This window comes from Heterocephalus glaber, unplaced genomic scaffold (genome assembly GCF_053883595.1).
Source record: "Heterocephalus glaber isolate CG9 unplaced genomic scaffold, H.glaber_assembly_v1.0 deba00000470, whole genome shotgun sequence".
NCBI classification, from domain to species: domain Eukaryota; kingdom Metazoa; phylum Chordata; class Mammalia; order Rodentia; family Bathyergidae; genus Heterocephalus; species Heterocephalus glaber.
Window position 1 is genome coordinate 544,264 of NW_028258145.1, and position 26,989 is coordinate 571,252.

Consider the following 26,989-nt stretch of genomic DNA (forward strand, 5'->3'; position numbering starts at 1 on the left):
GATTCTGGAAAGATTATAAATTATTACTAACACTTGGATAAAAAAGATATCACCAAGGCACAAGGTGGCGCTGTGTAGTTGCTACATGTGAAGGAATGAAGGTGCCTCAGCTTTGGAGTTACCTTTTTGTCTCCACCTCAGCTGAATGATTGAGTTCGTGCGAGACTGCTGTGTACCTTCAGATGTAACACAGAATCAAGTACATGATGTCATCCACTACATTTTCTTTCCAGAAACACTTAACCTGAATTTTTAGACCTAGGTTTCCTGCTTATAGGAACTATGAGGACTAGAAGATCATGTAAAATAACATGAGATGAGTGGGTTGGAGGTCTAGATGAGTTAGGATGGCTGAAGGTTTATAATGATTGAAGCTGGCTGATGGGAATTTATTGTCTTCTTGTGTTTACTTTGTGTATGTTTGCCATAATAAAAAGTTTAAAGAAAAAATCTACAAGGAAATTAATAATTAGACAAGTCCAGAATATTAGAGAGTCTACATTCTGATCTCTTTTTAAAAAGTCATGGAGAGGGCTGGGGATTTAGCGCAGTGGTTCTGCCAGCGCAAGGACCTGAGTTCGATCCCGGGTACCAAAAAAATAAGTCATGGAGAAACAAAAATTTGATGAAAGGAGACCAAAACTGACATCACCAAGTGTAATATGTTTGAACTTTGTAAAATGAACTTTGGTTAACTCTTGCTTCTAGAAAACTAGCTACAAAAAGACATTTTTTGGTGAGAAATTAGGAAAATTGAAAAGGGACTAGATATTAGGTGATATTAGAGAGTTATTTTTTTCTTAGGATGATAGTTCTATGGTTTTATAGGACATTGTCTTTATTTTTAGGAAATGCATGAAAAAATGTGATGATATATGTGCAGTTTATTTACACATAGAGGCCAGGTGTGGTGGCATATGCCTGTAATTTCAATACTCTGGGTGGCTGAAGAACTGCAAGTTCAAGCCAGTGAGACCCTTTCTCCAAGTAAAACGTAAAAAGGCTGGGAATATAAGTCAGTGCAAAGTCCCTGAGTTTAAAATTCCCAGTACTGCTAAATGAATTAGTTAGTTTACAAATAGCAGCCTCCTTCTCAGTCCCACAAGTGCAAAAGTGTACACATAAATATGGTAAAATATTAGTTATTGTTGGATTTTTGTGAAACAGATATTCACTGTATTCACTTTTTTTTTGGTTTTGTTTTTTACTTTTTGAGACAAGGTCTTGCTGTGTAGTCCAGGTTGGCCTTGAACTTACTAGGTAGCCCAGGCTGGGCTTGAACTCATGGTGATCCTCCTGCCTCAGCCTCTCCAGTGCTGGGACTGTATTCATGTGTCTTATTGAAAGGTTTTTGGATAAAAAATTAGGGGAAAAACCATACATTTATAGTAGGTGAATTAGAGGATAGGCTGTTGACAAGAGGTTTTTGGAAGCTTTGACTAATATTATATTCCTTATTTATAAATATTGAAACCTTTGTACTTGGATAGTGCTCCAACTTCCCTTACAACTACAATTCAATATGTATTGGAAAGGAAAAACTGAATTATTTGAAATTTTGAGAACAGATATGAAAGCATTTTTGTCTAGGAGTGTAGAAGCCAGTGATCTTCTTGAAGATAATATTTTCCCCATGTATCCCATATAATTAGTATAGAAGGGGAAAGTGGATTTGATGATATCCAAATAGTTCTGTAATTCTATGTTCCCATCTTCATTTTTCTAAGGAATAATTGCCTATTTACTAAGTTCCATGGATATTCAGCTACCTCCTTTATTCTAAATCTGCTTTTACATGTTATCATAAGATTTAGAATTTCAATCCTTTTGGTCTAGAAAATACATTGTTAGTGTTCTTGCTAACGTAGAGAAAGATAATGATATGGGATATGTGACTCAGATTCCATTTATTTATTCTTTGATTCATCCTACTAGTGTTAAGTTTTACTGCTTCAGCATTGTGCTGGGTACTGGGGCTACAAAGATGAATGTGCAGTTTTTGCCACTGAAAGGTTTCTGTGGCCTAGAAAGGTGGACAAATCAGCAGATAAACGAAAATGCTGTTTTCTGTGGGTTATATAAGAGCAGTGTGTCTGCAGTGTGGTGAGAGGCCAAAGGACGGAGCACTGAAGCATGGGTTTTCCTTGAAGATACTATTTTGAATTGGAAATTGGTAAAACAAGAGCATTTTAAGCAGAAGGAATTGCAGCAGAAAGGATTATGTAGAAACATGACTTTTGCCTAGTTTAGAATGGTTGTACAGAGGTTGAGAGCATAGAGAGGCACAAGTGGGTACTGAGTAGGTCCAACCTGAAGGGCCTCGTATGTAAACCAAGGAATTTGGGTTTTAAACTGTATGCAGAAGGGAGCATACCAAAGATTTAAATGGTATGTGATCAATTTTGTAGTAGGGGGCATTATCAAGGACACTATTTTTTGGTAGTTCTGTTGAAAGATTGATAGTTCTGTTGAAGATTTGTTTGAAGAGACAAAATTGCACAAGATATGAAAGGAGTTCATGATCTCTTAAGATATTAGGGTTATAAGAGATATATATTTAACTTTAGAAACTGAGAGGCCTGGCATTAAAAGGGAATTGAGACTATAATAGGTGCAGTGTAGAATTTGGAAATTTGAGATTGGAGCAGAGCTTCAATGCAGTTTTTCTTCATGAATTCTTATTTGCTAGAGTGCCATTAAAACTACTCCAACCAAATGATAAAAAGTCAACCCAATTCAGAAATGGGCCAAAAGACTTCAATAAACATTGCTCTAAAGAAGATGTACAAATAGTCAATTAGTACATCAAAAGATGCTCAATGTACCTGATCATTAGGCAAATGAAGATTTCAAGTATAGTGAGATACCATGCCATAACTGTTAGGTTGGCTGTTATTTAAAAAACAAAAATAGAAAAATAACAGATATTGGTGAGACTGTCCAGAAATTGGAACCCTGCAGTACCTGTTCGGAATGTAAGAAAGCTGCTGTGGAAAACAGCTTTGAACTTTTTTTTTTTTTTTTTTTTGCGGTACTGGGGATTGAACTCAGGACCTTGCACCTGCGAGGCAGGCATGATGCAGCTTTGAACTTTGTCAGAAGGTTATATGTAGGATTACTGTATGATTCAGCAGTTTCACTTCTAGGTACAGTAAGTCTCTTACGAACAAGTTCCATTCCAGTTTGTAAGTCGGATTCATTGGTAAGTCTGACAAAGTAAGTCTTACACACCTTTGACACAAATATACAGTGTACATTGCTTTGAACCTCCTAGCAGTCCCCTCCACATCACCACGGCTTTTCTTCTTGTTTCCAGATATCCTGGGCTCTGATTGAGCACTGTACTACTGTACACTATTGCACTGTATAGTAAGCACACAGCAGCACAACTGTGACAATGTCCAGCAGGCACATAAGCTACTTCGGTGATTTGTTTGCATCTGTGAATGATTATAATGCAAGATCTGTTCTGTCTGTGAAAGTTCACAACTCAAATGTTCCTAAGTCGAGGACTTACTGTATACATACAAAAGAACCAGAAGCAGGGACTAAAGAGATAAAACTTGTATACCAGTGTTCATAGCATTATTCACAATAACCACAGATAACCTGACAGATGAATGGATGAACAAAGTATGGTATATGCAAACAGTGGAATATTATTTAAGTTTAAAAAGGAATGAAATACTGATACATGATACAACATGGTGAACCTTGAAATGTCATGTTAAGTGAAATAAAGCAGCCACTACAGGGCAGATATATAACTACTTATATGAGGTGTCTAGCATAGGCAAATTTATAGAGGCAGTGGGATGGAAAGGCTGGGGTGAGGGTGAAATTCAGAGTTACTGTTAAGTAAATGTCAGTTTTTGTTTGGGATGAGGTAGAAGTTATGGAAGTGAATTGTGGTGAGGGTGTTAGTTAAGAACATTATTTAGAAGGAGTTTCTTAGGTAAGCATTTTGTTTTGATTTTAGGCATTGTGGTGTGACTTCATTATATCACAAGATAAGTCTGAAAAGTCCTACAGTAAGTTTTTGAAATTTTATTTCTTTTATGATAATTCTAAATGTTTATCTCAACTTTTTTTTTTTTCATTTAAAGTAGACACCAATAATAGTGGTGTAACCTAAGTACTTTTTATATTATGTATTAAAGAATTTTTACTGTTAGGATTGAACTCTTTAGGGGGAAAAAAATCCCATAAATCTTATTCTACTCTTTCTTTTCAGGTAGCCATGAAGTAGAAAAATGCATATGTATATTGCAAAGTTCATGTATAAACATGCATAGCATAGAGGGAAAGGATTATATAGCTTCCTTACCATTTCAGGTAAACTTGAATGTTTTTAAATTTTTTTGTGTGTTCTGTTGGAGAGCATTCTTAAATTAATTGGTTTCAGTGAAATGCCTTACTTTCTTATGTCTTGTAATCAAGAATTTTGTTTTGCTTTGTTTTGCAGAACATTTATTGGTACATTTTAGATACACATAATGATAACATTCATTATAGGGAACTTGAACCTGCACGTAGGCTGGGGATGTACCTTAGTAAAAGGCCCAAGTTTAATCCCCAGTATTGCAAAAAAAAAAAAAAAAAAATTGGGTTCTAATTAAATAAGATATATCAACAGTCCTAGTCTCTTTCTTGCTGCTCATCATCTTTTTAATACCTAGTACTATTGTAAAAATTGTATCACATTTTGATACTGATACTAGCCACTGGTGTGAATTTCACATTGAACTTTTCTTCCTAGATTTTGCCTTAGAGTTGGTTGTTAGAATTAAGTTTTAAAAAATAATTGTCATGTTACCTCATAAAACTCTTGAATTGGAAGAAAATCTAATGTTCTGACATGCTTCCTAAAAACATTATTAAGCAAGGGTAGGTTTTCTTACCTCTCTCTGTTTATATCCTTTTGCCTGGTAGGTTGCGAATGTTTGGCCCACTAAATATGGATTGTTGTTTGAAAGAAGCACTTCTTCCCATGAGGTACCTCCAGGTCCACCCAGGTACTCATTTTATTCATTTCAGAATATTATTACCTGGGCTTTTTTAGTGTTGGTTTTGAGGTAAAATTATTAACCGAAAAACTCTGTTAGATCTCAGTTTCATGCATTTACAAGCTGTATTCACTTGACAGTTATCTATAGTTCTCCCCCCATATTTTCATATGGTGCTACATTGGGTAAATCATTAGAGATTCTTAGCTTTAGTTTCCTCATCTGTTACAGAAATACTATCATTGACCTGTTAGGATTTATACAAAGGTTAAACAAGCTAAATGTGTGTGAGCTTTGACACAGAGCCTAGTACTGTGTGTAACGGGTGGACAGTAAGGGGTAGAAGTTTACTGGTGGTGTGTTTACCTTGTCTCCCTCTAAATTGTGAGCTCATTGAAGGCAGGAACATATAGCACCTGTCATAGTTTGGTGTAGGAGGTAGACACTTAATTTTGAGGAAATGGGGTACTAATTTTAATCTCTGTTTTGATAGTTTTTCCTTCTTTAAAAAAATTGCTGTTTAAAAACAAGAATTTCATTTATTTGAAATATTTCTTCATAAATGTACCCTTTGTAAGCAGGTATAGGAGGCTAAATGTCATTCTTAGCTGCAATAGACATACAGCCACTAAGAGAGGCAAATAAAAAAGATGACCTTTTGCCCAAAACTCTGTGGGTTCTGTAATGAGATGACTGCTGTTGGCAGATATTCCCTGGTTTCACTCTGTGTATGTATGAAATTACTGTAAGAAGAGAGAGTTCTAGGAATGAAATAGAAGGTACTATGTAAAAAGCTTAGATGGTTGCTTTTTGAGATGGTAGGTTCCTAGCTTTTGTAATCTGGAGAACTTCTTTGTAAGTAAAAGTATAAAATTCATGCACAAACACAGTCATCTTGTGTCAGTGTTTAACTAATATGTATTTGTTTATTGCTAGAGAACCTTTACCCACTATGTTCAGCATGCTGCACCCACTAGATGAAATAACCCCACTTGTTTGTAAATCTGGAAGTAAGTGTATTTTTATATTCTTTTCATAGCTGTTCTTTTTTTACATGGGGGAGGGAGGGAAATTAAAAAGGAGCTTATAAAGAAACTGACTTGTTTATAAAAAATAAGATAATTTAAGCATGTTACAAAAATAATTGCGATTATAAAAGTAATTCATATTAAAGCAGGAACTTCTTGAGTGTCATATTAATTGGTCAGCAGTTATTTTAGTAAAAATAAGGTGTATAAATCAATGAGGAATACTGATATATTAACCTACCTGTAGATGGCTCTGTTCCTTAATAATTAATGGTACTTGAGCCGGGGATTTAACTCAGTGGTTCTGCCTCCTGCCTCACAAGTGCAAGGACCCAAGTTAGATCCCTGGTACCAAAAAAAAAAAAAAAAAAAAAAAATTAATGATACTTGAATGAACAAAGATTTATTTTTTTGGAAGGAAGAAATGTAGGGCTTTATACCTATACTGTGTAAATTTTAGTCTTTTTACTTTCTGTAATCATAATAACATAATTTATTGGGGCTCAGAACTTTCATTATTTCCTACAAGTATTTCTAGACGATTATCCTTACATTTTAATCTGACCAAACATGATAGGTAATTATAAATAATGAGGACTTAAATCTGAGGAAATATATTTTTTGACATTTTTATTTTTAGAACTTTAGCCCAAGAACATATTCTGAAATACCAGTGAAGTTCTTATCTTCTGTTTCAGGGGCTAAATCTAGCCTTAGGTTATTATTGTAAAGTTTATGAGCTGAGTACGATTTTTATCTTTTTTAAAGGTTGTAGGAAACAAAGATTATGTGATAGAGTCAGAATGTGGACCACAAAAGCCTAAACTACTTACTCTTTGGCCTTTCATAGAAAAAGTTCATTGACTCTTTTATATTATATTGGTAACAATTACAGACAACCTAAATAAACATGTTAGAGCCTGTGATTAAATGGTATGTAGCCATTGTTGATTGTGTTTTGTAGTAATATGTAATGGCCTCAGTAGTTGCTTATTCATACTGTAGGATATTAGGAATAATAGGATACAAAACTGTTAAATACAGTATGATTCTAATTTTGTAAAAGCTTGTGAAGGAAGCTGGGTACAGTAGTGCACACCTGTAGTCCAGCTATTCAGGAGGTTGAGGCAGGAGGGTGGCATGAATCTAGGAGATTAGACTAGCTGAGGAAACATGGTGAAACCCTATCTCTGAAAAAACAAAATCAAAATCAGGAAGAAAAACTACCTAATATATTAATAGAAGTGAGTGATATTTATTATTTTAAAAATAATTAATATTTTTATAAAATCATTTCTTATGTGATTCAGTATTTTAACTGAAAAGGGAAGCATTTTAGGAAGCTATCAAGTATATAAAAACCAATCCATGGTATTTTAGAAGTAAAAGCTGAACTCAGGAAAAAACTTATTTCACACGTGTAACTGTAAAGTAGGAACAGTGATATACTCTTCAGACTGCTTGATTAGTTATTATAGAGAACAGAGTTATACAGAAGAAAAGAACCAGTAAGGAAGTCAGACTTTGGAAATAGCTTATTACAATTTATGTATAAGTTGGTTGTTGAAGGAGTCTTGGACCCTTTACTTCTGGCTGATGAATTTGATTGAGTTGGCACTGATATTCAACATTCAATTGCATGTATGTAAAGTTGAAACTTTAATGCTTTCATCTTTAATGGATTTTAAGGAAATTGATGCCGAAAGTAAATTTATTAAATATTTAGGGTTAGTTGCATAATATTTAGTGGTTTGAACTTTAATTGCTTTGCTTTCTCTGTATCTTTAGGAATTTTAAGAATTTGAATACAGCTTAGTCTTATGAAACCCATTGTTCTATGCCTGATTGTTTCTATTTTATTTTTAAGGTCTTTTTGGTTCATCACGGGTACAATATGTTGTAGATCAAGCAATGAAAATTGTGTTCCTCAGCATTGACCCCTCCTTTGTAATGACCTATGACTCTGTTCAGAATGCTCATTCCTTGTGGACTCTCCGGAGAGTCAGAGCAGAGGTAAGGATAAAGCCATTCGTGTTTAATATGAAAGGTAGTTAATGCTGAACACTGTTGCATGTTTGTAGATGAATCATTTGTGCAATAGACTGAACTTCTTAGAAAAGAAAAATATTGTGTCCTTAATGCCTGTTATCTACCCTGCATTCTCACAAGGAAATTGCTTTTTTATTCTTACTATTTTTTCTCTTCATTTTTACTTAAGGAAGAGAATGTTGTCCTAAAGTTCTCTGAACAGGGGGGAACCCCACAGAATGTGGCCACTAGCAGCTCCCTCACAGCACATCTGAGAAGCCTGTCCAAAGGCGATTCCCCTGTGGCGTCACCTTTCCAGAATTACTCCTCCATTCACAGCCAGAGCCGCTCAGCCTCCTCACCCAGCCTGCACTCTCGGTCACCTTCCATCTCCAACATGGCGGCTCTAAGGTGGAAGTGTCTCCTTGTTTTAAATGAGATCCCAAGCAACAAATGCCTTTTCTAGCTTTCTCTTAGATTTTGAAGGATTTAAAATTTTTGTTGACAAGTCTTGGGTATTTTTTAGGGGAAATAGCTGTACTACCAATCGTGCTTTTTTTACTAAGACTTCTAAGAAGTATACTATCATTTCTCTTTGATGAGTCATGTTAGAAGCCACTTATGCTGTTGCAGCATTGCTTTGTTTCCACCAGTGTGTGGCAGCAATTCAATGGGCATTAATTCCAAAAATATTGGGTAGTTTTCTTTTGCCTTAATTTATGCTAGTTTTTCTTTTGATCGTTGATATCTGTGTATCTTCTTTTTTTTTTTGGTACCGGGGATCGAACTTGGGACCTTGCACTTGCGAGGCAGGCGCCGGAACCACTGAGCTAAATCCCCGGCAGATCTGTGTATCTTCTGATACATATATGTGTCTTTTTGTGACTTATATACAATGCTACAGGGACATAGTTTTGTTGATATGTATGTATCTGACTACAGAAACATGCTTTAGTGTAGACTTTTTTGAGTAATATAAACAGTATGTTTTCTGAGGAGAAAATGTGTTACCATTTTACCAAAAATTCTAACTCTTCAGAATGTAGTAAAGCTCATTGGCATAAACCGTGAAATAGCTGTTCCTTTGTAAAAATTTTAATTTCTGATTGGAATTGTGCCAGGAATGCTTTTCTACCTAGTTTTGGGAAGTATTGTTGGAACGTGTATCATGTGAGCCTGCCTTGCTAACTGTGCTGCCCTCCCTCTCTGTCTTTTGCAGCCGTGCTCACTCTCCTGCCTTGGGCGTGCATTCCTTTTCAGGGGTGCAGAGGTTCAGTCTTTCAAGCCATAACCAGTCTCCAAAGAGACATAGCATTTCTCATTCTCCAAATAGTAATTCCAATGGTTCCTTTCTTGCACCAGAGACAGAGCCAATTGTTCCTGAATTGTGCATTGATCATTTGTGGACAGAAACAATTACTAATTTAAGGTTTGAAGTATATAATTTTGTATTTAATGAAAAACATTGCTAAAGTCTCGGAAAATATTTGCTATTAGGGCTGAGGTTACAGAACCCAGTGGTAGAACACTGGGTTAGCATGTACAAAGCCCTGTGTTCAATTTCTCTCACTGAAAAAGAAAAAAAAGATATTTTTCTTAACAATTCCTTTTAAAATAGTCAGGTTTTAATATGGATAATCTATATGGCCATCAGTTTTAGCAGTAGATAGTAATGATAGTAAGATGGTCATAAAGATACTTTGTCATTTGCTAGCTCTTCTTTAGTAGTAATCTGAGGTTGGAGTTGTTTGATGGTTTAAGGAGAAATAGCTGATTTCTATAGATTAGGAAATTTGGTTTTATAATATTTTTCCTAAGGTTTTTTTTCTTTTTTTGAGACAGAGTCTTGCTGTGTAGTTAAGGACAGCATTGGTGAACTCTCTCTGTAGCCCAGGCTGACCTTGAACTCCCGCCTTAGCCTCTCAAGTGACATTTTTCCTAAGTTTTATCTTTATGTTAGTCGAGTGTCAGCTCTGTTGTTTTGGGAAACATAGCTCAGGCTACTGTCCTTTGTGATCTTTCTCTTTTATGTTGTCTTTAATAATTCATTTATTCAGCCATATGCCAGTGTGTATGTTAATTAGCAGGCCAGTAAGTTACTGTCATTGTCCTTAAGAGAGAGACAGCTGAAGGATGGTGATGCAATAGGGCCTAAGTACTTCTAGGGGTGGGTAGGGCTTTGGAAAGGTGAAGAAGTATTTCAGTTGATAAGGAAGGCCAAAATAGGCAGCCAGGGTCAGAGCACAAATTCCCACTTTGGATTGTGTAGGGGAAGGGAAAGGACTGAGAAAGAGACTTGGGAGAAGAATTGCCCTTTAGACCTCTGTGTGTTGTAAACACAAGGGAAAGAGCAGAGCAGTAAACAAGGGAGTTGTAGACTTGTCAGTGGTGATGGAGACCAGATAGGGGATTACAATTTCAGCAATGTGTAGGAGTGGGTTCCTGGGTTTCCAGGAGGGCCTACAGAGGAGCTTGCAGTTCCAGAGGCTCTATTAACTCTCAGGGATTGTGTTCAGTCATCGTGTATGAGTGGTGTGTATTATGTAGACTTTTTCCTAAACGGAGACCTTTAATAATCAGTAGATTCTCGAAGGGGTTGTGAGACTGAAGTCCTGGATATTTAGAATTTGTAAGCAGGGGGTAAAAAAAGGCAGAGTTACTGTAGAAAGACAAAACCAGAAGGTCAGATGGGGTTGGCAGCAAGGAGTATCACAGAACATACAAAGCAAATTTCTAGAAGAAAGAGGGACTAGTATTGCCAGGTGTTGGTGCAGTGTGGCTGTGAGAGGGAGAGATCCCTGGAGGGTAGTGAGTTCACTTGTGACCTTGGCCAGAGTGTTTAAGGCTTGGAGGGTGGTAGGGGAAGCAGGTTAGAAAAAGTAAATTGGGGCTGTGGAAGTGAACATAAGCATTCGGACTATTTTTAAAGAGTTTGCCTTTGAGGAAGAGGATATAGAATTATAGTGGAAAGTCTTAAGGGTTGAGAAGAGTTTTGGTTTTGGTGAACTATATTAAAAAAACTAGTCTTCATGAAATTTTACACCCAGGTACCTTGGCATGTATCTAAAAAGTAAGGACATTTTCTGACTTAGCCATAATACCGTTTTTTCCTTCCACCGAATTACCAATTAATCCTTTTATATAATTTAATATTTAGTTCACCTATTTCAAGACTTTAAAATTGGAGAGAGTAGGCTGCCAGGACTAACAGCAGGGAAAGCATTGGAAGTACATACAGGGGGAAAGAGATGATTGCTGGACAAGAAACCAGAAAGGAACAGAAGTGGAGAGATTAGCCCTGGGAGGAAGATGGTGGTCCATCTCACACAGGTCATGATGTTGAGTGCGTGCAAGTATGTTTGTGTCTTCAGGGTTATTTATGATCCAAGTAGTCTTTAAGTTTCTTGAAGAATATCTTCAAAGGGTTTTGCAGTAGTTACAAGGTAGATTTCTTGGATCAGTGCTGACAATTTCTTTATTAACATATCTGTTGCAGAGAGAAAAATTCACAGGCCTCAAAGGTATTTATTACATCTGACCTATGTGGACAAAAGTTCTTATGCTTTTTAGTTGAGTCACAGCTCCAGTTACGGTATGTTTATTTCTCATTGTTTCTTTGTAAATAATTTAGGGATCCTTCCTCCTTTCTTGTCTCCTTTTCTTTTTCGGTACTGGGGATCGAACTTGGGACCTTGAGCTTACAAGGCAGGCGGCGGCATCACTGAGCTAAATCCCTAGCCCCCTCCTTTTCTTTTTATCTTGACTGGCTTTATTGAGAAACAGTTTCCATGTCATAAACTTGAGATGTCTTGAGTATATAATAATTTGTAGTGAATTTACAGTTATGTAACCATCACAACAAATCCAGGTTTTTTGTTGTTGATTTTTGGTACTGGGAGTGAACCCAGAACCTCTACAGTGAGCCACATCCCTGGCCCTTTTTAAATTTTTTCTTTGAGACATGGCCTTGCTACATTGCCCAAGCTGGGCTCAAACTTGGAATCCTCTAGCCTCAGCCTCCAACAGTGCTGGGTCTGTGGCACCATGCCCAGGTCTGTGGCACCGTGCCCAGATACCACAGTCCAGCTTAAATACTCTTATCACCAAAAAAAAAAGATTCCTTTGTGCCCATTTAGTTAGTCTCATTTTCATTGCTAACTTCCAGCAACTTTACTCTATAGGTGTTCTGCCTTTATAGTTAGTCTATTCAGGACCTTTTTATATAAATAAAACTATATAGTCATAAAATCATACTTGTAGTTTTTTGGGGTAAGCTTTTTCACTTTTCACTATGCTTTTTAGGAGTCACCATGTTATAACGCGTATGAATAATTCATTCCTAATTCCATATAGTAGTCTCTTGTACAGATATACCACATTTTGTTTATCTGTTCATCAGTTAATGGTTTTGATTGTTTTTGCTTTTTTTTATATATACATTTTTTAGGTTTGGCTCTGACTGTTTGAAGTATCTTTTTTTGTTTTTTGGTTTTTTTTTGAGACAAGGTCTTGCTTTTGTGTTCAGGCTGGTCCTAAACTCGCTTTGTAGCCTGGGCTGGCCTTGAACTCGTGGTGATCCTCCGGCCTCTGCCTCCCGAGTGCTGGGATTATAGGCGTGCACCACCATGCCCGTCTGTTTTTCCTTTTTGACAATTGTGAATTATGCCACTATGAACCTTTGAGCAGAGGTCTTTGTGAATGTGCATAATTTCAATTTTGTGAGTAGATACCTAGGAGTAGAATTGTTGGTTTGAATGGTAAGTTCATGTTTAACTTTATAAGTAATTGCCAAGTTGATTTCCAAGTAGGCTGTAGCATTTTACATTCCACTCATGTATGAGGGTTCATTTCTCTTTATCCTGGACTTTGGATATTGTCAATATCTTTGAGTATAGCCATATTAGTGAATATGAAGTGGTTTAAATTTGCATTTTCCTAATGCCTTCTGATGTTGGTCATCTTCTCATATGTTATTAAACATTCATTTATCTTTTTTTAAAAAATTCTTTTATTGGTACATTTTAGGTATACAATACATTACATTTATCATGGGGTGCTTGTACCTGTACATGAAGTATCTTATTTTTTTCCCCATTACCAGTGTGTCCTTCACCCCCCGCCCCCTTCCCTATTTACATAGATTTCGTTTCCATTTTTTTTCTTTTCTCATAAATTTTCCTTTCCCTTCTTTCCCCTTCCTCTCCCACCACCCCTACACCTTTTCATTTATCTTCTTATGTGAAATGTCTGTTCAGGTCTTTGGTCCATGTATTTATCTTTTCATTTAAAAATAATTAGAAATCACAGGAAATTTCAAATAGTAAAAGGTTCTTTATACCCTGCACTCTTTTTCTCCCCAGAGGTAACATCTTACATCACTATACTACATTATCAAACCAGGAATTAATATCAATGTGACCCACACACCTTCTTTCAGATTTCATCAGTTTTACATATGTATATTAATGATTCCATGCAGTCTTCTCACATGTCTAGATTTGTGTAGATCCTCCTACAATCAAGATACCTTTATCAACTAAAAGATTTCCTCAGTGCCACCCTTGAATATTTATCCCAGAATGCCCTGTGTCCCATATCCCCTTCCACCTTCAATCCTTGGTAACCTGTTCTCCATCATTGTAATGTTGCCATCTGAGAATATTATATAATAGAATCATTCAGTGATTAATCTTTCAAAACTGTCTTTTTCCATTCAGGATAATCCTCTTAAGACTCATATGGGTTGTTGCATGTGTCAATAGTTTCTTTAATTTCTTTATTTTTTGGTACTGGGGATCGAACTTGGGACCTTGCACTTGCAAGACAGGCGGCAGAACCATTGAGCTAAATCCCTGACCCTTCTTTTTTTATTTTACTATTAGCTGTGTAAAGTTTCAAGAGAGCAATGATAAAACCCAGCTCATCTTTGGCTCTGTTACCAACATACATGCAAAGGATGCAGCACCAGTGGAGGTAAATGCACACACATTTCTTCAGAAGTTGAAAATTATTTCAAAGCTATTAATTTTCTCAGATCAGAAAAGGAGTTTTTGTCTTTTTTAAAGAAAATAGACACCATGCTGGTCCTGGAAGGCAGTGGAAACCTGGTGCTGTACACAGGCGTGGTTCGGGTAAGTACCAAGTGACACTTCATGCTTTTTATGTAGTAGGCCTGCCTCCTTCATTTATTTATTTATTTATTTTCTTTCTATTTGGTATTGGGGATTGAACTTGGGACCTTGCGCTTGTGAGGCAGGCGACAGCACCACTGAGCTAGACCCCTGGCCCACTGCCTCCTTTATTTAAAATTTGTTATATTCCTCCATGCACAGTTTGGGAGAAGATTAAGTTGAAAATGAAGTTTCCAATGTTGGCTGGTCCTGAGCCGGGCATGGTCACATGCCTGTAATCCCAGGACTTGGCAGACTGAGGCAGGAGGATTGCCACGAGTTGAAGGCCAGCCTGGGCTCCATAGTGAGTTCAAGGCAAGCTTGGACTGCATAGCAAGACTTTGTCTCAAAAAAACCCAAACAACAACAAAATAATGTTGGTTGGCTAGGGCTCATTGCCATTAGATGAATTGGCAGTGTGAACACTGCACAGATGGGAAGCCTCTAATGAGTATATGTAGATTTTTAAACAAACAAAAACTGTCAACTAAACTACTTTTTAAATTGATGTAGGAGTAGTTTTGGTAAGTACCAACGTTTTGGTAAGTTTTATTATATTAAATATATTGGCTACATCTTTTTCAGCATTTCTGAGATTTGTATACAGTATGATATATTTAGCAAATTTACATTATGAAATTTAAATATACACACCGTTTGAGGAATAATCAAGTGAATATTCAGATAAGCTATATCTGACTGTTCTTACCAACATAATACCTTATAGGTTGCTTTACTCTATGATTTAATTCTCTTAAATATTACCTATACAGAGAGAACCACAATATGGTTTTTGGTTTTAAATATCAAACATAAAATAGTTTTTAAATTACATAAAATTATTCTTATATGTCAGATTTGTTTTTTTTTTTTTTTTGTACCAGGGAATGAACTCAGGACCTTGCACTTGTGAGGCAGGTGCTGGAACCAGTGAGCTAAATCCCCAGCCCACCAGATTTTTTTATTTAAAAATTGTTTATTTCTTTTCTTTTTGATTCTTCTTTTGTTACTTGTTTGGTGCAAGTCCAGTGCCTTTAATACCTTTTAATTTTTCTTCATCTGAGAACATCTTCATTTCACTTTCATTCCTGAAGAATAATTTGCTGACATTGCGGGGAATGCTGGGGTGACAGGTTTCTTCTTTGAGCACTTGTACCTTCTTCCTGATTTCCCTGATTTCTGATAAGAAATCTGTTCTCTTGGTTTTGTTCTTCCCTGTAGTAATTAATACTTCTCATTTTTTTCTGGTTGCTTTTAAGATTTTTCACTCATTTAAAAAAAATTTTATCATGGGACTGGTATGAATTCTTTGGGTTTAAACCTGTTATTTCTCATGACCTCTTATATTTCTAGGTCACTCAATTTGTGAAGTGCTTAGACATTTTTGGAAATATATTTTCAGTATTTTTAGTGCTTAAATACTTTTTTTTCTCTCTCTCTTGGTACTAGGGTTTGAACCAGGGTCTGTGCATTGAGCTATATTTCTACTCCCTTTTTTTTGGTACTGGGGATCGAACTTGGGTCCTTGTGCCTGCGCAGCAGTCGGTGAAACCACTGAGCTAAATCCCTGGCCCTCTACCCCTTTTTTTAAAAAAAAAACGTTTTTATTTTGAGACAGGGTCTCTCTAAGTTGCTCCAACTGGCTCAAACTTGGGATCCTTCTGCCTTAGTCTTCTAGAGTGCTGGATTACCAGTATGTGTCACCACACCTGGCTATAAATACATATTTCACATGGCATCACATTGTACACAGTGTCTTGTTAGGCATTATTTTTCAAATATGTTTTCACCTCCCCATTTTTTTTCCTTCCTTGGTCCTCTGATGTTATGAATGTTGGCTATTTTATTTTTGTCCTTTATGCAAGTCCCGGAAGCTCTTTTTATTTTTCAATCTATGTTGTTTCTTATGTGCTTCCATGTTATTAGAGGGTGAGGACGAAAGCCAGGGCTTCTGCCCCCTTCACAGCCACTGCACGGAATGGGAGGTGGAGAATTGCAGCCTCCTGCAGTGAACGTTAGGGCTCTGTCTGCAGTCTCTGTAGCAGCGGTGCCTGATGCAGAGGGGTGGGATATATCCCCCTTCCTGCAGAGCAAGGGTGTGAGCCTGACCTGGGAGCATCCTCTGCTGGCGGTGGGATCCCACCTGGTTCTTGCAGAGTGAGAATGAAAGACAGGGCTGTTGGCATACCATTCCAGGCCATGGTTCCTAGTGAAGGAAGTGTGTTTGTGTGTATGTGTGTGTGTAGGGTAGCTTTTTTGGGTAGCGTTTGCTTCAGAGTAAGGCAGGGATGGTAGAAGTATTTCTTCTTCTTTTTTTTTTTTTTTTTTGGTATCAGGGATTGAACTCAGGACCTTGTGCTTGCGAGGCAGGTGGCAGAACCACTGAGCTAAATCCCCAGCCCTGGAAGTATTTTTGACCTGCTCGGTCACACTTTTCCCAGTACTTTGGCTAGAAAAACGTTTCTTGGAGCCTTTTACATTTGTGGCCATGAGTATGTCTCAGTTGCAGGCCCTTTGAGATCCCAGGACTGGTTATGTAAGGAGTTTTAAAAAAAAACAAACAAAACAAAACAAACCCACTGAATTCATTAAGTCACTCATGGGTCTTAGGTTCCTAGTTTGTCTATCTTTTGTCCCTACTTCTCGGAGTCTCCTGTTAGTTGAACTGTAAATTTTCAGCACATTTTTATTTTTTCCAATTTGGTTATTAGTGAAAGAAATAATGTTGAACATACTTATTCCATCATTTCATGAACCAAGAGTTAGATAGCTTTTAAAAACTTTTTATGTACTATATTAGTTCTCACTGTCATTTTTGTTTAAGCCTAAGGATTTTATTTGGGTAGCTTCTGTTAATTTCACCTTAGTTCTAAGCATCTCTCTTTAGTCTCACCAAATTTTTACCCAATATGGATGTGAATTTTTATTGTTTTTTTCCTGAGAATCCTACAGATAGTTGAAATACCAGGTGGTTAGCATGGATTGCCCACACATTCTTTTCAGGTCAGTGATGAATTTATTCTACTTTATGGAAAGCTTGTTTTTTTAAGAAATAGTATAGAGTCTGTGATGGGAGACAGATGGTGAGCTGGAGAGTACAGGTTGAAATAGGTTAGATTTAATTTCTTAAGCATCATTCAGCCTTATGTTTTTTTAGTCTTTGAGAGTAATTGGTTCTCTCTTGTTTTAAGACTTGGTTAACAAGATAATTGCTTATATCTTCTGAAAGCTTTGCTGTCTTTATCACCCGTAAGGTAGCAAAAAGCATGCTATACAGGATTTTGTATGTTGTCTTGACTATATTAACTAAACATTCTCCCCCCTTTCTTGCAAAATAGTGGGGTTTTTTTGGTACTGGGGATTGAACTCAGGACCTTGGACTTGCAAGGCAGGCATGGTACCACTGAGCTAAATCCCCAGCCCCAAAATAAAGTTTTTAATGAAGAGAAGTTAAACGAGAATTTATACTAAGGTATTTGGAATTGTGTGGTGGGATTTGAAAGATTGTTAAAGTACTGATTCTGTTTGTTTTTTAGTTGTGTTTGGTGAACATAAACTGTGACATATCAAAAGAAATTGATGCTTATGCAGTGTGATGAAAATATATGGTGAATATTTAAACTTTAAAAAATGTATTATAGCAAAAAACACTGCCATTAATCCCTTTCACCTTGAACATACTTATCCCATTGTTCTTGCCACTTTCTGAAGTAGTTCTGGAAATTCTCCTTCCTGAGTCCTTTACTAGGTGTGATAAAAAAAATACGGTGAGTACTGTTGCCAAGTGCCAATCCAATAGAAAGACTGGCTTGTAAAAACTTCTGGCTCTTCTTCAAAGCCAAAATGACCATGAAAAGTAAACATTTTGAATTGATTCAGGACATTAAGGCAGCCACGAGAGTGCAACTAAAGGAACTTATAAAAGAGAACTTCCAGAACTGCTTCAGAAAGTGGTATGAATGATAGGATAAGTGTGTTTGAAGTGAGGGACATTAATGGCAGTGTATCTTTAACTGTGGTAAATGCTTAAAAATTGTTTAGATATTCACTGTAGTTTTTGAGGCATGCCTCATATGTGCCCTAACATTTTATCTAAGAATATGATGCATTCAGTAAAGCCAGTATTTTTCTCCACGTCTCTCTGTTGCTCAAAGGTGGGGAAAGTCTTTATTCCTGGCCTGCCAGCACCTTCCCTGATGATGTCCAGCACAATGCCTCGGCCTAGCACACCACTGGACAGTGTTAGTACTCCCAAGCCTCTTAGTAAACTACTTGGGTCATTGGACGAGGTAAGAAATGAATTAGCTATTGTCAAAAATTAATACTATCTTAAAGAAATTTTGTTAAATCTTAGTTTTTTCCATGGTTAACTTAATTTTATGTAACACTTAGAGAATAAGTGGTTTCAGATGCGAATGATAGTTACCATACGTTGACCTTCCTCGTGATGTGTGTGGTAGAGAAATGAAAATGCTACATTCTTTTCCATCCAGGGATTTCACAGTTTACTTGGATGGGTTCTATTTGTGTAAGAAATTATAATTTAAGGTAGACTATTAAGTCTTACAAATGAAGAACCAAAAGTACCCTAGCAGGTTCCCTGCTGGGAAGATGTGTTCTGATGGGATGGTGTGGCAGAACCACAGCCTCGTCTCCGAGTGACAGGCTGGACTTGGCCCGGACCTAGAGAATAAGTAGGGTACCTGTCTTTAGAAAGGGCATTTGGAGCAAGGAGGAATCACACAGCCAAGGCATGAAGGCAGGAGAGTGTAGACCACTTTTATATACATGTTTGCATTTCCATCTGCTAACACACACATATATTAAGGGCTCAACAGATCTGTGGAATGAAGACTTAAAAACATTTAAGTAGTGTTGGGGGGGGATTTAGCTCAGTGGTTCTGCCGCCTGCCTCACAAGCTCAAGGTCTCTAGTTCGATCCCTGGTACCAAACAAAACATTTAAGTAGTCAGTTGCATGGAGTAGGACAGGGAGTGGGATGTTAATCTTTTTTGAGCATTTTCTATATGCAAGGCACTGGTCTAAGTGATTTATCAGTATTAACATTTAAGTGCTTAGAACAGCTAATTTCTTTGAGAAGGTACTATTGTGATCCTGTTTTACAAATGGATACACTGAGATACACAGAAGTTACTCATCCATGGTCATAAAGCTGATATGTTCTTAATGGCAGAAAGGATGAAAAAAGTGGTTTATTCTCAGTGCAGTTGCCAGAGCATTATAGGTTTTTTTGAGGAAGGAGTTTTGAGTGTCATGGTCTGTTTTAGATAAGTTTATCTTGGGGCTGAAGATAGGGAGATGGGTTAGACTCCAAGTGAGGTCTGTGAAATGCAGAAAGGGTCTGAGCTAAGGCAGGATCTATAGAAAGGAGGAGAGTGACATGAGAGGCTGGAAAGGTATAAGTGACAGTTTGTCTGCTGACTAGTTTTGTACCTGGCTGGAGAGGTGCTGTGGAATAAGGCCCAGAATTCTATGAGCAATATGGGCAGGTACTTGTGCTTAATGAGTTAGGAAGCCTAGAGAAAAGTAGTCTGTGCACATCTAAGCACAGACATTTAGGGCTAGTTTAAAGGGAAAGTTAGTGCTGGCAAGTGTATCAAAGAATTGAACACAGGTCGCATTGAGCTTTTTCCCTACAAGTCAGCACATGTGCAGAACTTTCAGAAGAGAAGTGTCAGAGGTTTTCATGTGATTTGGAAGAATTTCTTACATAATAAAACTGGTTTCTAGCCAGATGTGATGGTTTATGCCTGTAATCCTAGCACTATGGGAAGCTGAGGAAGAAGGATCACAAGTTCGAGCCCAGACTTGGCAACTAGTGACTTAGTGAGACCCTGTCTCAAAGTAATAAAAAAATGACTTGAGATGTAGCTCAGTGTGAAGGTCCTGGGTTCAGTCTCAGTATGGCAAAACGAAAAATAGTTTTCTACTTTTTTAGATTTCCATAAACCTAAGAATAGTTAGAGTCTTTTTGCTAGCTGTGAAGTTACAAGAGACAGTCTAGCATGCTTCCCAGTAGCTTTCCCATTTCTCTGGCAGGTTGTGCTACTAGATGTGGAGCTGAACTTTTTTGGTTAACTGTTGGAGTGTAAGCTAGACTGTAATAAATATGTCTTAGGTTTTATTGGCTGTCAGTGTTAAGATTCTCTTAAGAGATGTATTGCAGATTGATTACAGGAATACAAAAAGGGTCAGTGGTCATGACCAGAGATGTAAAATTAGGAACATCTGTAGTTAATAACAGACTATTTTCCAGGAATGTAGCTCAGTGGCACTGTGCTTGCCTGGCAAGTCCAAGGTCCTGAGTTCCATCCCCAGTACCAAAAAAAACAAACAAAAAAAGGCTGTTTATGTTTTTTGTTTCATATCTGTAGTTAAGAACATAATTGTTATTCTTATACTTTTAAATAAATAATTTGGCTATAGAGGAAATGCCTCTAAGTACTGGTCTCATTTCTCCTTTCTCTCTGGATTGATTATAAGTTCCTTAAGTCATGTCTGCCTCAAATAATAGTTTATGTCTCTATCTCTGTAAGCTTGCCAAAAGTGCAGCTGCTTTTCCTTCCTCTTAGCCACAGCTTTCCTGCATTGTCAGCCTGTCCACCTGCCCCCCCCGCCCCCCATTTATGCAAATCCCAGAGCAGGGAAAGCAGGTCAGAATGTCTTTTTGCTTAGATCTTGGTCCCTAGAGTCCAGGTTGCCTCCGTAGCTATCAGTCATATGCTTTACTGTTTTACTGCCTTTTCTAGTTGTTTTCTGTCAAGGCCTTGGTCTGCTTCAAAGTACTTGATAGTAAAGCAAAATGACTTTAAATCATTACATATGGTCATTTTTTAGACCATATGCAAAAAAAACGAAAGTTAAGTTTCTTTTATCCTTAATTTCTTCAGAAGTACTTCATTTGTGTTATATTTGTAACTTTACAGGCGGTATTGTTGTCCCCAGTTCCAGAACTGAGGGATTCTTCAAAACTTCATGATTCTCTCTATAATGAGGATTGTACTTTCCAACAGTTTGGAACTTACATTCATTCTGTCAGAGATCCCGTCCATAACAGAGTAACTCTAGTAAGTATCTCTTAAAAGATTAGTTAGTTTTGAAGAAATATGGCTGACGTTTCAAATTTGTCATGATGTAGAATTTTGTCTGAAAGATGAAAAAAAATTCTCACAATTTTTAAAATGTATTATGTCATTTTTGGTACTATTTTACTATTAAGTAATTCTGCTTAGGATTTCTGAAGTTTCTTGTTAAAAATTTATTGAAAACAAGCATGTTCAAGGAGTTGAATTGCATATTGCTATGGCTTTTGTCTTCATTGAAAGTAAGTCACTTTTGATGATTGTAACTTTTAGTGTTTGTATGAAAATTAGGAGTTTTTATTAATACTGTACTAGGATTTTTGGAAACGTTTTATAAATAAGCACATTTATAAGTATGTATTTCTGTTTGAAAAATATTTTTCAATTTTTCATTAATTTTTTTTCATTTATTTTATTGAATATTTTTCATTTATTTTATTGAATTTTGCTTTACAGCACCTTCTGTTTTGAAAACATTCCAAGGCTTAGAATGGTCAAATCCTTTTTATCTTTTCTTTTTTCCATTCTTTTCTCTAGGAACTGAGCAATGGCTCCATGGTTAGGATCACTATTCCTGAAGTTGCCACCTCTGAATTAGGTATGATTGAGAGTCAGACTTCACTTTTACATGTTCTCAGTTGGAGCTATAAGGTTTGGAGTAATTACTCATTCACACCAATAATTGGAATTCTAAAAATTATTTTGCTATTGTTGAAGCCACCGGATCAGGTTTTTCATTTTGTAAAGAAGCTGTAAATAGCTGGGGAGTGCTTTGCCATGTATGCTCCATGCACACTGAGACTGTAGTACAGTTGGAAGATAACACTCATTCTCTTCCTCTGAGGTGCTTTTTTTTGAGACAAGGTCTTGTTATTTTTTTCCAGGCTGGCTTTGAACTCCTGGGTTTAAGTGACCTTCCTATCTCATCCTCCTAAATAGGAGGCATTATAGGTGTGGACCTCTGAATTTGGCTCCTGAGCTTCTTAGACTGAGAAACACAGTACCATGCAGTGAGATTACACTCAGGGACATGCCTCTCCCAAGAAAATCTGTGGAACAGGCAGTCTAAGCAACTAAAATATTTCTTGGCATATTTTGTGATATTTTTAATCCTAAAATAAATTTCTGAATTTTTAGGTAAATTGTAAAATTAACATAGTTGCAAAAAAAACACAAAACATAATTGCCACAACAGAGTATTATAGTAAAAATGCTACCACAGCTATTTTTAGAAAAATTAGTGTCTGTTTGAATTCTAACTGAAATGCAGTTTTGAAGATAGTAGCAGAAAATATTTCTGAATGTAGGATAGTAAACAAAATGTTACAGTTGAATTTGCCAAGAAATTTAGAATGCCTGTATAATGAAGTTCATGATGTATTAGTTTCAGAATATAACTGCCAAAGCCAGGCATTGGCATTAGATTGTAGACTAGAATGACTTTATTTTAGGAACCGTTTTTGTGTGTTGGTAAATGATATTCCAAATTTGTACGGAGATTCCTTGCTGTTCTCAAAGGTATTTTTAACCAGAAATTGCAGGAGTAAATACCTAAAATAAGCCCAAATAAAACAAATAAGGGAGGAAATCAACAAAAACAAAATAAAATCTTACACTTTTATAAGCCAAGTAGAAGTCACATAGTTGATGCAGGTAAGTGAATGTGTTTATAAAGGGTTCCTTAGACTTTGTGCCGTATGTGTGATTTACACTTACTTTGAATTCAACTGTGATGTACTTGGTTATTTGGTTTTCCAACATTGATTGCTATTTGCTTCCAATCTTTGCTGTGAGTGCTCACATAGCAGATTGATGATGAAAAATAAATGCTGCTGAGGATGGGCTCAGTGACAGTGAAAGATCATAACACAAAGCCTGAAGAGCCAGGCGAGGCCAGCCTATGCTACACAGTGAGTTCAGAGTCAGCCTGAACTACATGTCTCAAAAAATAAAACAAATCTAAAGAGAGAATATAAGAATATAAAATTATTGGAATTTGAGACTCATTACTACTAAAGCAGATCTAGGATCTTCACAATAGTTCTCACCGCCTCTGGGTCACCACATGACAATGTAGCGCTGTAACCAGTGTTCACAGTCATGACTGTCATTGAGAATGGTTTAACTTATGTGGTATTTGTCCTAACCCATTTAAGACACAGTGTATGAAGACATCATAGAAACTGAACGTTGTCAGAAATAATGAAAAGTTATAAAGCTTTGTTGATAGGAATGTTCACTCATTTAGATCTCATAATGCTAGCTAAGCTTTGCTATGTGTGGATGTATGTATTTGATGTATTTACTGAATTAATTAAGCAATATTTCATGTAAATTTATTTATTTATTTATTTATTTATTTATTTATTTATTTATTTTTGGTACTGGGGATTGTACTTGGGACCTTGTCCTTGCAAGGCAGGCAGCGGAACCACTGAGCTAAATCCCCGGCCCCTCGTGTAAATTTATTTGTGTAGAAATTGTATTTTTTTCAGAGTGACCTTTATTATCCAAACCAGGACATTTTTGAGTGAAAGGAATTACTAATTGTTGGGGCAGTGGATGTGAATCAGGATTGTCTCAGGTGAACTGGGCCATTTGCCCACTTATTTTTGATCCAAAATTAATGATCAATCAGCTGCCCTCAGACCTCTTGCAAGCCCTGTTTAATTCAGTAGCTGGTTTACATTTCAGATGATTGCCTGGGTGACATTTGCATTGGCTCACTGGCTCTTTAATGACAAATCTCTTTTCACAGTAATTGGCCTGTGCATAGTAATAATTTTTTTTACATAGTAATAATATAAAAGCTGTCTTATTAAAAGGGAGAAAGAAATGCATGCATAGGAAGCATAGTAAAATTAATGTTTGCTTTTAATAGTACAAACATGTTTGCAAGCCATTAAATTTATCCTGCCAAAGGAAGTAGCAGTTCAGATGCTTGTGAAGTGGTACAATGTCCACAGTGCTCCGGGAGGACCCAGTTACCACTCAGAGTGGAATTTGTTTGTGATTTGCCTCATGAATATGATGGGTTATAACACAGACCGCTTAGCATGGACCCGAAATGTAAGTATACACAGTTGTTTTCATCATGAATTATTCTTTTATCAATGTAATGTTTGTACTATTGGTAATATAACTATTGAGTACGTAAGAGATTAGTTTAATAATAGGTATACTTTATTTAAAATATTACCAGAGCTTATGGTATTTGTATGTCATTTAATATAACATTTTATTAGTAATTATGTGTTTGAGTTTTTATAGTGTGCTGCAGCATGCTTGACTATTTCTTATTTTATCTTTGTAAAATAACCTCAAGTTGTGCTGGGATTATCGATAGTTTTAGTTCTGTTGATAAAGAAACTGAATCACAGAGAGATCATAGACTTGGGATTTGCTCAAAACTGAGGCTGGACTCTTGTCTTCTGACTCAGGGCTTAATGTTCTTTGCTGCAGGCAAAACTGTCTTTTTGTACACATATTGCTTGGAATGTGAGGTGGCAGGCTTGATTCTAGGGGGATTTAAAGAGTTAGCCCAAGTATCTTTCCTGTCAGAAAAAAAAAAAACCATTCCCCCAGAATGGTTTTTGCAGGTCCTTCATAGGTTATTTACCAAGTCACCAGCATAATGTCTTCAGTACTGCTGATTTCCTTTTGTTTGGGAAATAACTCCCAGGACATCCTTTTTCACATAAATCTTTAACTACATACCCACATAGAATTGCACCCCCTTTCATTTGCCTGTTAGTATACTTTACATATCTATGTTGTTTGTGTGTCCCTGTCCCCTCACTGGAGACATCCTAGCGAGGCAGGGAGTTTTGTTTAGCTCTGTTCACAACTCTCCAACGACCTGTGGGCTTGCCTGTGGACGTGCCTGTGGATGACCTTTGATGAATGAACACCCTGGACCCTGTTTTTGAGAGTTTGTTTGTGTCTGTGGTGGCATATGAAAGACTTGCCCTCTGCAGTTTACTGAGGAAAATCTCACCTGAGAGAACGGGACAATTTTCTTTTAAACAGCCGCAATAAAGCTACCTACCTCATCCCCAACTTTTCCATATTTTATTACATATGAAAAGATTAAACCTTATAGAAAGGATTTCTAGGTTACAAATAAGTGCACTTCAGCTTTTTGTAGTTTTTATGTAGTACTGATCCGTGGGACTTGTGGATGAAGGCAGACTGATGTGCCCAGTGTCTGGCAGAGAATGATTCCCTCTTACGTTTCTGTGTTGTTGGGATCACTGAGCACCCGCTGTTTTCTTCTTCTGTAGAGAAGGACATGGCTCTCTAACTTAGGAGTATTTATTGCTTGATAGTCTAAAGCAGTGGTGATGAACCTATGGCACATGTGCTGTAGTGGGCTGTCATCATTGAAAGCTCTAAAAGGCTCACCATCAATGGTCTAAAGGAGGAAGAAAAGCGTATTTATTTAAAAGAACCAGGGCCTCAGTATATTTCCTAAGCTAGTCTCCATCTCCTGGGCTCAAGCAACCCTCCTGCCTCAGCCTCCTGAGTAGCCAGGACTAGAGACACTGCCTCTGTGGCCTGCCTGAAATTCAGTTTTTGAAGCTGAGTTGCTTTTACATTTCTTTACAGGATTGTATAGTTAAACCCTTGCTATCTGTCTTTGGTCCCCATGATTGAGGCTGGGGATGAAATGGTCCTCATTGGCAAATAGTTTTCATTTTGCTTTGTCCAGATTTACACCCTTGTTTTTGTTTTTGTTTTGGTACCAGGGATGGAACTTGGGTCCTTGTGCTTGCGCAGCAGGCGGCGAAACCACTGAGCTAAATCCCCAGGCCCCCTTTGTTGTTTTAATTTACCTAGTGTACAAAGTGCAACATTTCTGCCAATGAATTGTTAATCATTTTTGGTATTTCTTTACTGTGGATGTGCCTAAAGGTTCTTGTCCTGCTGAAGATGTGATACAATTGTCATCACACAAGATGGAGAGCCCAGGGCATGATTATTTCAGTGCCTGTGAGCATAGGCACCATACTAGATGCTTTACATTTATGATCAAATTTCATCTTCATGATGACCTAGAAGAAAGATTTGTACTATGATTTTTCTAGGTGAAAAAAATACGTTTTAATGGCTTTCTTCAGTTTCTATAATTAGCATTTGATTTCTGGATCCTTTTAAGTTGATTAAATGACAGTAATAAATTTATGATTTTGTCTTTTCTTTTGGGGTTATTTTCCAGTTTGACTTTGAAGGATCACTTTCTCCTGTCATTGCTCCCAAAAAAGCAAGGCCTTCTGAGACTGGATCTGATGATGTAAGCATTGTTATTTCTTGGCAGTAGAAATTAATTTATGGGTACTTGTACTGATCTTCCACATCTGTGGTGTTCCTATCAATTTGTCTGTTTCCAGCACCTTCTGCTTTATTTATTTTAATATTGAATAATAGTTATTTTGAGTGGTAGGATCTGTTTTGTAAGGTCATTCACTTTTATCTTCATCATCTCCAAATTACTATAAATTTCATTCAGCACAGTGTGTTAGAGATTCATCCATATTGTTGCAGATTCTTCCTATTGTTCAATTCTTCCTTTTCATTGCTGAGTAGTATGAGTGCACCAGTTTGTTTATCCATTCTGCTGTTGATGGATATCTAGGCTATTTCCATTTTTTGAC

General features: G+C 36.9%; 1 protein-coding gene across 6 annotated transcripts in view; it reads left to right on the top strand.

Annotated features, from left to right (window-relative positions):
* Anapc1 (anaphase promoting complex subunit 1) overlaps positions 1 to 26,989 on the top strand; it is a 112,974-nt gene that overhangs the window by 4,449 nt on the left and 81,536 nt on the right. For 3 of the 6 annotated variants that reach the window (XR_002394746.2, XM_004844316.3, XM_087202630.1), the window contains exons 4-18: positions 3,980 to 4,031; positions 4,235 to 4,335; positions 4,933 to 5,015; positions 5,943 to 6,016; positions 7,902 to 8,047; positions 8,253 to 8,473; positions 9,282 to 9,491; positions 11,559 to 11,654; positions 13,945 to 14,035; positions 14,128 to 14,193; positions 18,387 to 18,521; positions 21,180 to 21,320; positions 21,873 to 21,933; positions 24,217 to 24,404; positions 26,554 to 26,628. Coding sequence is in view for 5 of the 6 variants with exons in the window: in XM_004844316.3 (XP_004844373.1) it covers positions 3,980 to 4,031; positions 4,235 to 4,335; positions 4,933 to 5,015; positions 5,943 to 6,016; positions 7,902 to 8,047; positions 8,253 to 8,473; positions 9,282 to 9,491; positions 11,559 to 11,654; positions 13,945 to 14,035; positions 14,128 to 14,193; positions 18,387 to 18,521; positions 21,180 to 21,320; positions 21,873 to 21,933; positions 24,217 to 24,404; positions 26,554 to 26,628 (1,740 nt within the window). In the remaining variant the exon portion in view is untranslated. The remainder of the gene's footprint in view (positions 1 to 3,979; positions 4,032 to 4,234; positions 4,336 to 4,932; positions 5,016 to 5,942; positions 6,017 to 7,901; positions 8,048 to 8,252; positions 8,474 to 9,281; positions 9,492 to 11,558; positions 11,655 to 13,944; positions 14,036 to 14,127; positions 14,194 to 18,386; positions 18,522 to 21,179; positions 21,321 to 21,872; positions 21,934 to 24,216; positions 24,405 to 26,553; positions 26,629 to 26,989) is intronic. The other 3 variants (XM_021257970.2, XM_004844318.3, XM_087202639.1) reach the window with 3 other exon arrangements.